The 13,521-nt window shown below is 40.3% G+C and overlaps 1 protein-coding gene across 1 annotated transcript; it reads left to right on the forward strand.

The window, feature by feature from the left end:
• The first annotated feature begins 267 nt into the window (after nt 1-267).
• tcp11l1 (t-complex 11, testis-specific-like 1) lies at nt 268-11,070 on the forward strand. The gene is made up of 10 exons (XM_074632173.1): nt 268-522; nt 1,505-1,654; nt 4,616-4,748; nt 4,838-4,958; nt 5,761-5,981; nt 6,545-6,681; nt 6,778-6,956; nt 7,101-7,282; nt 8,204-8,376; nt 8,496-11,070. Exons 2-10 carry the CDS (start codon nt 1,513-1,515, stop codon nt 8,708-8,710), a joined length of 1,503 nt encoding a protein of 500 aa, XP_074488274.1. The 5' UTR covers nt 268-522; nt 1,505-1,512; the 3' UTR covers nt 8,711-11,070.
• The last annotated feature ends 2,451 nt before the right edge of the window (nt 11,071-13,521 follow it).

Genomic DNA, 13,521 nt, shown 5'->3' on the forward strand with positions numbered 1-13,521 from the left:
CAGAATTCCAATGTACTTATATTAGGATCAAAACTTAAATCTCCAACGGATCTGTCATTTTATTCCATGTAGGCAATGTGCATAGCAACATTTAAAAAAAATAATCAGGACATTGTAATTATAATACATTGGTAACATGTTGTCATCTTGGTCTTTACACATTTCTTGTCACATGTGATGATTATTGAGTCAAAATAAAAACTCATTGAAAGGTGGAGTGGGCTCGACTGTGACGTCACGTTAGACCCACCCCATACCGGAAGCGTCGCTGGCTGGTTATAATGGCGTCGACCCACCACTGAGAGGACTGCTGCGACATCACTTAGCTGGAGTTTTACAGATGAAACAAAGCCTTCCTTCTGCTGAAGACGGTGTCTGTCGGTGGTGAAGTTGTGAATACATCTTAGACAGTGATATTATCGCTATGGTTGTGAAGGAGTAGCTGTTGTTGACTAAAGGGACTAAAGCTAAACGTGCTACACAGCTAACATCATCTCTCTCCTCTGAGCAGCAGACTACCAGGTCAGTAACCTCACTGTGATGACTGTAATGACACCATGAGGCTTTGTTGTGTTTACCTCTGTCGTGTTCACCTCAGTCAGTCAGCTTTTAGCATCGCACTGACTCCCCTCCTCCCCCCAGTCTCCCTACTGGTCTAGTATGATGTCATCATCTAGATCCTCATCCTTCTGTCTGCACTGTCACATTAAATCACATCACATTACACATGTCACATTGTTTGTTTTCTTTGTTAGATATGTGAAAGACGTGACATGTCATGTCTCTTTCTTTGAAATTCTGACTAAACATTTCATTGTATAATTTAATTATTAATATTGTTAGTCTGTCTGTATGTGTATATATGTCTATGTGTCAAATTCAATACAAATATTGTTTTAAAAAAAACTAAAAACAAACAAAAACAAATGACATTGATGTAGCAATACTGCATGCGTAGCTAGAAAAGCCACTAACACTACTGTTACAGTAGCCTGCAATCATTTTTACTGCATTTGAAATAACAGCTGATTGCAACTTTTTTTTTCCACTTTAGTATTTATTGATGTTTTTCAAGGTTATACAAGTATCGTTGATGATCCACTTATTTATTTGTCTACTTTGGGATTTGAATGTTTTTATGGTTGCTTTTAATGTTTGTTTTTACTGCAAAGAGCTGCTGAACTGTTTTTCGTTGTTGTCAATGACAATGACAATAAAGTCTCTATTCTATCAACAACATACAATAATAATAATAATAATAATAATCTTTATTTGTATAGCACCTTTCTAAACATAGAGTGATTGCACAGACACAATGAAATACAGACAAAATAAAAACAACAATAAAAGATCAAAACATAAAGACCAAATACTGTTTGAATCGTTTATCATATCCAGCTGGTTTAAAATTACTATCAAATGCCACCCATTTTAGTATATTTCTTTCTTTCTTCACCTTGTAATATGCTGATTGCAACTTTAAACAGCATCTGTTATCTTTCAGACCTTAGCATGCCAAAGGAGGAAGACCACCCCGAGCGTGGAGGAGACAAGGAGTCGAAGGAGGAGAGGACGCAGGATGCTCGCGAGGACACAGTGAGGAAGAGGATCCGGGCAAATACCCCGAGCCCGCACAGGGGGAACACTCCTCAAGGTGAGAAACAGGTTGATTTCAGAGGTGAACTCCAGCTACACACAGCAACAGACGGGGTTCAAGCTGGGGGGAGGCAGTTTATTTTTGGAATAATTGGGCAAAAGTTCTATAATAACCTTTCAGCACATTGTGATTCAAGTGGTAGCCCCGGATAGGTAGTTTTCTGGAAAAAAATAAATTTGGAAATACAGCCCTCATTCTGCAGCTCTCCTCCCTGTATCCTAAGCCCCTCCCACCAGACGAGCGAGGGCATGTGCCCGCGTTTCATACAGTAACCTTTACGAGTACTAATCATTCCTTTCAATCATCATCCTTCAAACAGTAGCCTGTACTAGTACTAGTCATTCATTTCAAACATCAGCCAAGCCAAGAGGAGGTGCAGAAGTCTAGTTTTCTCTCAAAATACTTGAATGACAATATGCTGAAAGGTTATTATGGAATTTTTGCCCAATGATGCCAAAAATATTCTGCCTACCGAAGCTTTAAAGACAGGGACCATGTGTGTCTAATCCTACATCGGTTTCATTTGAGCAGGGGAAGAAACACTGCCGACCAGCATCCTGGATAAACACAATAGACAGCTGTGGTCCAGGTCGTCCAAGCTACTGTTGCAAGTGGCCTCAGTGTATTTAAACCTGGACATGCGGTGCCAAGCTTTCCTGTTCTTGGCTTCAGTTGGGATCCAGTCTGCTCCCTATAGCATACTGTAACTTCCCAACTCAGTTCCTCAGTCTCTCCTCAGTTCTTTATTAGTACAAACATGTGGACTTAAATGGGAACAAACCGATGTTCTTGTGAGGGAAAATACCGGCCTCACAAGCACGTTCCTTCAGGAGTTGGCAAATCAACTCTTCCTGCCTGTCGTGCTTACCTGTCAATTTAATTCAATTGGTAAACAGAACAGTTTCTTAACTCTTTAACAGCACAACTCCTCTAATTTCCATCTCGTCGTCACTTCAGCATGTCCCACTCTAACCTGACCCACAGGACAGGTAAGGCAATATGTACAACTATCATGTTTCTATAAGCAAAGCCGTGATTGTGAGGCTGCTAAATTTCACTACACAGGTGAAAATGCAGAATTTGTGATCTCACACATCTGTGGTGTACAGCTGTTTCTCTGACATACTGTCACTAAAGCCCCGTTTCGACTGCAGGGGCCAGGGTCTAAATTAAGTTCTGGGGGCATTTTATGGGTCTTTTTTACCCCCCAAAAAGGCCCTGGTCATGGGGTAGTACTTACTGAAAGTACCAGAACCTTCGGTGTTGAGTTTGCAGGGATGACCGTCGCTGATTTACGAAACACACACACACAGCACTGCTGCTTCAACTATAGCACTTCATTCATAAAACAAGGAAGTACTCTGGTATTGATTTAGGACCATTTTAGGATGAGGGGAGAGCATTTGTCTTTGTTTGATAACATTGAAAGTAAAGTTAGGCTCGGCTGTCTGCCTCCCAACTCATTTAGAAAAAGACAAAGAGAAAAAGAGAGTAAGAGATTGTGCGTGCGTGCGAGCGAGCTGAGAGGGCGATCGGAAGAAGAGAGGGAGCTGTGAATGAGAGAAAGAAAAGTTATTTTCTGATTGTTTCACGGCGTTAACGTTCTAAAGCCCAAATAAATAACCGCCAAACACTCAACAGATGATTTACTGTGGAGACAGACACTCTTAGTTTAATTTTCCTCTGCTGCATTTCATTCATTACATCCACCGTTCATCAGTAAATATATGCAACTGTAAATAGAGTCGTGACGTGTTTTTTAGATGAAACAGGCGGAGATACTGCTGTGACCACCAGCAGCCCTCGTCACGTCATGTTGCTATGTCAGCAAACTAATTTGCCTAATCTTCACAGGTCTTTAGACCACGGTGGACTAAAAGTACCCGGAAACTTTGGTAAATGTTTTTTTGCAGTTTACAGTAAAGTGAGTATTGGTTTCGATAGCATCATTTCTAGCAGTGGCCATGGTTTTCAGAGTGGTCGCTTGATAGTTATACCCAGACACACCACATTGAATGGACTTTAGACAGGATGTTTGGCGTACGCTGTAATATGTTGGGAAAGCACAGCACATACTGTACACGACATACCCTCTGAAAGAGCTGTGGTAGTCTTGCATAGCCAGACTTTGCTGTGTCATCGCTAAAGAAAGGTCTGGCTGCACCCATTACCATTCTGGTATAGGGGGAAAAACACTCTGGCTTGTTTGTTTTTCTTTAAACCAATCACAATCATCTTGGGTGGCGCTAAGTACAAGATGCAGCGACGGTGCCCTTCCAAAATAGATTCAAGAAGGGGGGGAGAACGCCATGGCCAATGGCAGACTTTACCCACAGTCTACATCCGGTGAGTCAGACTTGGGCCATGGTGGCACATCTGCCAAGTGTTGCTGACCCCTGGAATACAGCATATCAATATAAAAGTTGTCCCACAAAGCCAGAAACCAGACAAATAAAAAGCATTTGGGAGCAGTGCCATAGGCATTTTTTCTGATTTAGAAAATGCTACATTTATCTGATAGTTCCCACTGTGACTTTTATCATGTTTTCCAAATTTCCATTTGCGTAGCGCTACACTTGACATGACAAATATGAGTGGGGATTTGTAACTTGTTGTTCATGTTCACAGTTATAAATTGGATTATCAATGAAGTGCAAGAATGGAAACTTTGCTTTAGGGCAGGTATGCTGAACAGAGTGCTTTGTGGATACACTGACAGCAGGTACACTAGAACGGATTAAGGGGAGACACTACAGGTTAATAAGGTAAACATTTTAACTAATAGATACCATGAAACCCCAGCACTCAGTTAGTTCAACTGCAGTTTGTTGGCAGTGAAACGGCTCTTGTTTTTTCACAACAAAATGAAAGTCCTGTATACTAGCTTTGGGAGGACAGCACACGCTGATGTGTAATTTTGTTTGGAATAAATAATTTAAAGGTCGATTTCCCTCACAGCCAGCCCCCCCAGGTTTGTCTCTGTGGAGGAGCTGATGGAGACAGCTAAAGGAGTCACCAACATGGCTTTGGCCCATGAAATAATGGTCAACCATGAGTTTCAAGTCAAACCTGCAGAGCTTCCTGAAGAGAGGTGAGAGTTTAATCACATACAGTAACTGTTCTTTGACTGAGTTCTTTCTTGCTGTTGAAGTAACAGTCCCTCCTGTGCTCCCCGTACAGTTTGGAGCGCAAAGTGAAGGAGATTATGCACAAAGCATTCTGGGATTGTTTGGAAGCTCAGTTGAAGGAGGATCCGCCGACGTACGGACATTGCATCAAACTGCTGGCTGAGATCAAAGAGGTGGGGCAGGGTTTTTATTTTATTCAGGAAATAAACTGTCCCTGATGACTCCTCAAATGTGAGGTGTTATTTTAGCTGCTACCTTCTCTCTTCAGTTATGATCCTGCAGTTGTTCATAATTTGAGAAGGACACACCATACCAAACAACAATATCTATCTCTATCTATCTATCTTGATCAAATTGATAACATTCAGCCACTAGATGTTGCATTCTCCCTCCCCAAGTTGTTGCTAGACACTTACTGTCAATCTCAGCCATTTATCTGTTTTTTCCACACTAACTGACGACCCTTGACGAACTTGCGGTATCTGCAGATACCAAGTACCGAGCCGATACCTACATGATAAAAAATATATAGTTCTTCTTCTCATTATATATTTTTTTTATTGTTATACAGCTGAAACAAACCATCTGCCATTAGTTCTTCTTCGCTGCTCTAAAACAGTAGTTGCTAGTGGCAGCCATGATACATCCAGGGCGACAGCACAGTGAAGGCTAGTGTTTTGGAGCGACGAAGAAGAATTGATTTCCGATTAAACAAGTTGATAGATTGGTGTACTCGCCGATACACATTACCGAATTTTGGGCAGTATCTGATGCATTTCCGATACAGGTATCGGTATTGGAACAACGCTTCTTTGTTGCTGCCCCCGTCCACAGCAGTACATTGCTTTGCTCCCGTGTCGGTACTCCCGTCTGTTTCTCCAAACTGGAGGCGTTAATTCTTTAAACCATTCTGTCTTTCCTTTCCTTTCCTCTCCTGCCTGCCTCCAATCATCATCTATTTCCCTGCTCACCCAGACACTGCTGTCTTTCTTGCTGCCGGGCCACGGTCGTCTGCGTACCCGTATCAACGAGGTTCTGGATCTGGCTCTAATCCAGCAGCAGGCTGAGAACGGAGCACTTGACATCAGTCAACTGTCCAAGTTCATCGTTGGGATGATGGGCTCGCTGTGCGCCCCCTGCAGAGATGAGGACATCAATAAGCTAAAGGAGAGCACCGATATTGTGCCTCTGCTCAAGTAAGCCAGGAGACTATTATTAGTTCTGCATGTTCCAGGCCTTAGTTTATCTTTAGATTGTGTAATTTAATTCCAGTCCATTACAGTGCAGAAGTCAACTTGTTCTGGAGTGATGTTACTATAGAGGACGGTGGTGGACTCGAAAAAAATAGATATCTTTACCATGTTTTTCTTTATCATGTTTTCTCTACTGGAAGGGCACCCTAGAGGGCACTTCATTACGTTTTCTCTACTGGAAGGGCACCCTAGAGGGAACTTTATCATGTTTGTCTTCCATAGGGCCAACCAAGAGGGCACTTTTGCTGCAGTTTGTTCAAACACGGAGGCACCATGATCGTGCCCCGCCCCCCTCCCTGAGTCCACCAGTGATAGAGGATGATAAGAGATGAGCTAGCAGTTCCCCAAACTTAATGCAAACTTAATGAAAGTGAATAACAAGTTCAACCCCAGCTTAGTTGAACCTGGACCTGCAAACCTCTACAGTACATTTTGAGAGGATAGAATTTCATGACATATAATTCTCTGTTTCTGTCTCTGTCTTCCTCTGTCGTCCTCCCTCCCAGGGCAATATTCTCTGCGCTGGACCTGATGAAGGTGGACATGGCTAACTTTGCCCTGACCAGCATCAGGCCTCATCTGATGCAACAATCGGTTGAGTACGAGAGGAGCAAGTTCCAGGAGTTTCTGGAGAAACAACCCAGTAAGGAATCTCTCTTCCATTAAATGAGTCCTATTGTTCATGCTTAAAAAACGATCCCGTGAAACTGAAAACAAATAAAATGAATCCGTTCTTTAGATGCCTTAGACTACACTGAGAAGTGGCTTGAGGACACAGCGAGATGCCTGAGAGAGGCCGGGGCGGATGGTTCTAGTGCTGCCTCATCTGACCCTCCCTCACTCCTCCCCGTTGATGTCCATAATCATGCCTATCTACGCCTGCTGAAGTGGGACCACGCCTCAGACCCCTTCCCAGAGGTAAACACAGTCGGTCCCGAAGCCTGTCATTGTGTCTCCCTGTCAGTTGTATATCTTTTTTAATCCTTTCTGTCCCTTTTTTCTGTCTCATCTCTTGTATTTCTGCCACCATAAACCGTATTCCTGGTCTTCTCCTCTCTGTAGACAGTGATGATGGATCATGTTCGGTTCCAGGAGATGCATCAGGAGGCTGAGCAATTAGTCCTGCTCTCTACCGTACTGCTCATCATCTACACTACCACAGGGGAGGCTATCTCAGGCTTGCCAGGGCTGATGGAGACTCTTAAAAACACTGTCAATGTCATGCTTGCAGACATGCACACACCGTGAGTACCAGTGCTTTATTTGTCACACATTACGTGTAATAGAGCTACGCTGGACAACTTCGTCCATGTTCTTTAAAGTCACACTAATCAGTATTTTTATATTAAAGCTGGGGTAGGCAGGTTGGAGCAAATATGATTGAAGAAATGTTATTTTTATTAAACAAAAAAAAAACGTGTGCCTCTGTGTCCTGCAGTGCTCCTAATGGCATCTGCAAGATTTCACAGACCGGAGGAAAACAACCAATCAGAGCAGAGCTGGAGCCTTGCCGTTGATCAAATATGAATCTATATTCTGTTACTGTAATGCCTATTTTTTCGCATTAAATGTTTTCAGAAGCATCTTGTAGTGTACTGTTTAGCTGTAAAATGAGAAAGTTTGTGACCCGACCGCGATGTTGACATAAGTTGAGGAAATACCAAGCAGAATTAATTCATATTTGATCAGCGCTGCCTAGTTTGACCTTTTGATTGGAGTTCAGTAGTGATTGACAGCTGCCGTCGTTGAATGAACAGCCAATAGGAACGCTCGCTCTCTCTCAAATGACCTGTGATCGGCTAAAGTAGATTTTTTTACTAGCCACTGACAAACAAAGTTAGCAACTAGCTGGTAAACTTATTTGGTAAGAATGAGAATTTAGCTGCTAAAGAGTCAGATATTTTCGGTTTCAGGAGTTGGAGTGAATATTACATTTGCCAGGTAGACACACGATTCCAAATGAATGCTGGATGTGTAAATAGACACGTTTTCCATATAAACTGGTGATAATATAAACATTTTGCTTTCAGCCTGTTCTGCTCCAACAATTGACCAAAAAAAGGTTCAATGAATGCAGCTTTAATGTGTGTTGCACTTGCATCGCTAGCACCGGTTTTACAAGTTGTGTTGCTCTACTTCAATGCTTCCTCATTGCCTGTCCCTAGGTCTTTTAGTGCACAGGAGGCCTTAGCAACCATCGGGGAGAAACTGTGTGTTGAGCTGAGTCAGTGTCTAAGCCAACATGGCTACTCTCCATTCTCAGCTGACCGGAAGAGCACTCTGAGGGGTCAAATCTCAGCTTCCATCCAGCCAGACAACACGATCCGCAAGCTGATGGGTAAGAACAGTGACATGTACGATGACTCTCAGGGGTAGGAGCTTAGCCAACAGCTCGCAGCGTGTTTTATGTACATATTTATTTGGCAGTGACGGAGATTTCTTCTCCTCTCCTCTCAGAGTCTCGTGTCCAGAACTATCTCCTGGCGTCCCTGGAGTCCAGTCAACATAAGACCCCTCCTTCTCTCCCAGGAGGTCTGGCTCCAGTCAGCAAGGAGCTGAAGGAGCTCGCTGTTCGTTTCAGTCGCCTCGTCAACTTCAACAAGCTGGTCTTCTCCCCGTTCTACCAAAAGATTCTCCATCAAATCCTGTCAGCAGGGGAGAGTCAGACGTAAACACCGAAATAAGGAGTGAGCGATGTGGAGAGTGGTCTGTAGTTTTGCCATTTCCCCTCACTAGTAACGGTTAGAGAAACGAGTAGAGCATGCTTATCTGTATTCAGCGGGTAAAGCCAGCTCCCTCAGTTGCATTAACTCACAGTGTTGCTTATTCGATACAATCTCAGCCCTCATAACCCTCCAGCCATCTTGCATTAAGTTGTGTTCAGTATTACTAGCAGAGCCGGGTGTCATTCCAAATAGTTTGATATCCTAACCACTACAATACCTGTGTTTTAGAACCAATACTAAAACAATACTTAGTGTTATGGTTACCATACTGTGCAGAGTATAAACACATTTCTTTCCACAAAAATATATGGCTAAGTACAGTATAGAATTACTAAAACTATGATATTAATTCTAAAAGATCAAATTAAAGATGAAGTCAACAAAACAAAGGATCAGGGCATTTATTTATCGACACATATTTAGTCCCGCATTTAGGCCTAGAAGTATTTTATCACTGTTCAATGTGTCTCAACCTGTTATGAGTTGCAAGGAGACGGCGTTCAGGCAGAGACATGCGGTCACATTCCATGGAAGGAGAGAACCCTTTAAAATGCTTGATGATAATAAGATCTATTAAGGGAATAGGTCCACAATTTGGAAATATAAGGCTACAGTCAGCAGTCAATTAGTTTAGCTTAGCTAAAAGACTGGGAACGAAAAAAACAGCAGGCTTCACTCGGTTCAAAGGCTACAAAATCAGCCTACCGTCACCTCTAAATTAACATGCTATGTCTTGAGTGCAAAAATGACACGTTGTGGTTTGACAGGGGGTTATTTGCCGGACTATTACTTGGCCTGGGAGCAGCGGGCCTCATTTATCAATATCGTCCAAAGTTTGTTTTTAAATTTGTTCTTAAGAAAGGTCCTAAGAAAAGTTTACACACACAGAAATTGAAGAGAGAATTAAGTTAAGAATGCCCAAATGAAAATGTAAAGAGGATGGAGCACCAGGCCAAAGTTTAAAATATTTGGTATTCAGCAAATAAATCATATAATACATAATATACAGGGCTGTCATTCGATTTTAAAATATTTAATCGCGATTAATCACATTTAAACACCCTAAAGGGAGATCTATCAAGTATTTAAAACCCTTTCCAACATGGTAGTGGGTAAATATGCTTGCTTGATGCAAATGTATGTATGTATTTATTATTGGAAATTAATTAACGACACAAAACAATGTCAAATATTTTCCAGAATCCCCCACAGGTACTGCATCTAGCATAAAAAATATGCTCTGTAAAGGGGAGACTCGTGGATACCCATAGAACCCATTTACATTCACATATCTTGAGGTCAGAGGTCAAAGGTCAAGGGACCCCTTTGAAAATGGGCATGACAGGTTTTTCCTCGCCAAAATTTAGTGTAAGTTTGGAGCGTTATTTTCCTCCTTCACAACAAGCTACTACGACATGGTGGGTACCAATGGATTCCTTAGGTTTTAGTTTCATATGATGCGAGTATATTCACTCTAACTTTAAATCTGATACAACTTAAAAATCGCAAGTTGTTTTCATGCATTAGAAACATTTGTGCCGTTAAAACGAATTTGCGTTCACGCGTTATTAACTATTACACTATTACACTATATAGCTTTTACACTTCGCATTGTAAGGAAATACAGTGGATACAAAGACCCGTTACACCTTTAAATATTGTGCTTGAAATCAAATTGTTTTTATTCGGGCTCATCAGATTTACGTGGTTAGAGTAACAGTACAAATATTTGGATATGCATTTCTTGCAGTGTATTGAAAATATACACAAGCATCAATAGATGCTCAGAGGAAGGGTCTTCACCAAGCCTGTTTGGACTCTCTCTACCAGCCTAAATTAAAAGCTTTTTGAACAATCCATTTATGTCAAAATTGTTTGTGGAAATGTACAGCCTGCTTGAGGATCTGTATCTCCGTACTGGCTCTGAAATGCAGCAGGTTCATGCAGTATCTAATAAACGTTAAATGACTAGGATGAACTGATGTGTTCTGGAGGGAAACTACACTGGCGTTATGGACCAATTTTACCTTTTGTTCTTTTTAATTGTTAGTTTTTTCCAATTTTGTTCACTTATTTATGACATTTCTGATGGTTTATAAGATGTTAAGAATGTTTACTTTGCATCATATTTTATGCACTCAATTTACCAGAGAATACTTACAGTGGTTGTAACAATTCTTCCCTCCTCAAGGCAGAATGATTCCCCAAATGAATAACACATGTGTATTGACTGATCACACCAATTGCACTGATATTTGTCTTTTAATGTTCATCCAACATGCCATTAAAGCATTGTTTGTCCCACAGAGCTGAGTCATTCCTTTAATCCCTCTACATGTTGTTGGTTTATGTTTATGTTCATGTTGGTGTGCTTGTATTAGATTTGTTTTTAGAGAGGGATCTTAATGAGCCAGGCGAAACTGGGTATTGCAGTTCTTAAAAAAAACACCTTTTAAAAAAATAAATAAATGACAAGATCATTTTACGTTAATGACCTTCTAGGTTTATAAGGTAACTGCCACTTCTTTCAGCAGTCATTTAGTGGTGACCAACCATCAGTCTGACATTTCACTCCAGCTTTACTAGCTGGTTCTCTTGACTACTCGAAAACAACAGCATGTTGTTTTGTTTAAGACACTAGGTGGAGCCAGAACTCCAAATTAATTTTACATTTCTCATCAAAATAGATTCTAGTATATTCTAGTATTTCTTCTAGTAACTAGAGACAGGATATACAATAATTGCATAGCAGCCATTAACAAGCAAAAAGGAAATAGTTACTTTCCCTCCACAACAGCACATGTTTAAATTACTCTCTAGATCGGGGGTTCTCAAACATTTTGGGGCAGGGACTCCTTACAGGGGAGAACATTTCCCAAGAACCCCCTCTTAATCTTAACACCAATAATGTGTACTACCATTTGTACTCTTAGATGCCATTGGAACTATTTGTATTATAAACTTTTCAAACTAAATACTTACAACCTGTTTGATAGTGAACAGACATTTCAATTTGAATCATGTTAAGATAACACAAGATAATTCTTTATTAGTCCCACAGCGGGGAAATTTGCAATGTTATTGAATGTTAGTACCAATATCTTTAAACAGAGGGTGATTTAGGGGGGGTTCCAAATCCAAATTTCGCCGAGGGCACCAAAAGGGCTAGAGCCAGCCCTGATTAAATTACCAAAGCCAACTGACATCAACCTAAAACCCAGGGCAGCAGCCCACTTTGCTTGGTTGAAAATCCAGCCATGTGTATGATGAGATGAGATAGTGGTTTTTTTTTTAAATAGTATTTATTATAGATTATATAATATCAGTTATTAACTCTACATTCTAGTGTGTAGAGCGCTCAATGAGCGGTTCCTGGGGTGGGCTTATCATGACGAATAAAATTACAGTGCCTGCCTAATTTTGGGGAAGGATCTTAAAGGTCCCATATTGTAAAAAGTAAGATTTTTGTGTCTTTTATATTACAAAGCAAGTTTAACTGCTTTATACATACTGTGAAAGTATCGAAGTGCTCAATATACAGAAAAATACACACAGCCCGTATTCAGAAATTGTGCGTTTGAAACAAGCCGTTAGGATTTCTGTCCATTTGTGATGTCCCAAATATAAAATATATAGACCATTACACAGTTTTAAATGTAAACGTTCTAAATGTGTCCCAGTTTATTCCTGATTGCAGTGTATGTGAATGACATCAGCTGACAGGAAGTAAAAATGGACCCAAACTGTTGCCAGGCAACACAATTCTGTTGCAATTCCATTGAAATGCACTAAAACGGAGCGTTTCAGGTAAATACAAGTATATTCAAGCAGACAGTATGAGGAAAATAAAAGTTTTTTGAACATTACAGCATGTAAACATGTTCTAGTAGAAACACAAAATACAAGTATGAACCTGAAAATGAGCACGATATGGGACCTTTAAAGCCTTTCGAAATTAGATACTAAAGGGTCCCATGTTGTATGGAATTTTTGGGTTGACCCTCTAATGGAATATTTTATCTTTTCTAATTTAAGATGAGATACAGTTTAACAATTGGATATTTGTATGCAGATTTGGGGTAAATTAATATGAATTATTAAATACACTTCAATGGATGATTAAATAAATACAATAAACTGTTTTAAACCTAAAATATCTAGATGTATCGAATGGAGTATAACAACATGGAGGTCAAATGTTTTTACTCAGTTGTCACAGTTTGACATTTATAGACTGACTCTCTGTCTCTGTCTCTCTCTCTCTCTCTCTCTCTCTCTCTCTCCCTCTCTCTCTCTCTCTCTCTCTCTCTCTCTCAATTCAATTTCAATTCAATTCAATTCAATTTGCTTTATTGGCATGACGGTTAAGTGAACAATATTGCCAATGCGTCAATTCAATAATAATAATAATAAAAAAGAACAAAATAAAAACAAAAACATATATCTACATATATACAATTCATTAAGCAAATTACAATAAAAAATAAAAAACATGAAGTAGAGGAGTAAATAAAAGACAATGTGAGTTACATCTATTATGTGTTGTTGTTGTGGTTGTCTCTCAGGCTGTGACGTGCACTGACGTATCCTGCAGCTTCTATGCAGATGACACTATATTCTCCAAGTAGATGTATTTTATTTTGGTCAGAAAGGGAATCAAAATCTTGGAGTTTACATTTAATTTTTGTAAAGAATTTTTCCTAATGTTTTCCTAATTTCTCTCTCTCTCTCTCTCTCTCTTTCTCTCTCAATTCAAT

The sequence above is a fragment of the Sebastes fasciatus genome, chromosome 4 (assembly GCF_043250625.1).
Source record: "Sebastes fasciatus isolate fSebFas1 chromosome 4, fSebFas1.pri, whole genome shotgun sequence".
NCBI classification, from domain to species: domain Eukaryota; kingdom Metazoa; phylum Chordata; class Actinopteri; order Perciformes; family Sebastidae; genus Sebastes; species Sebastes fasciatus.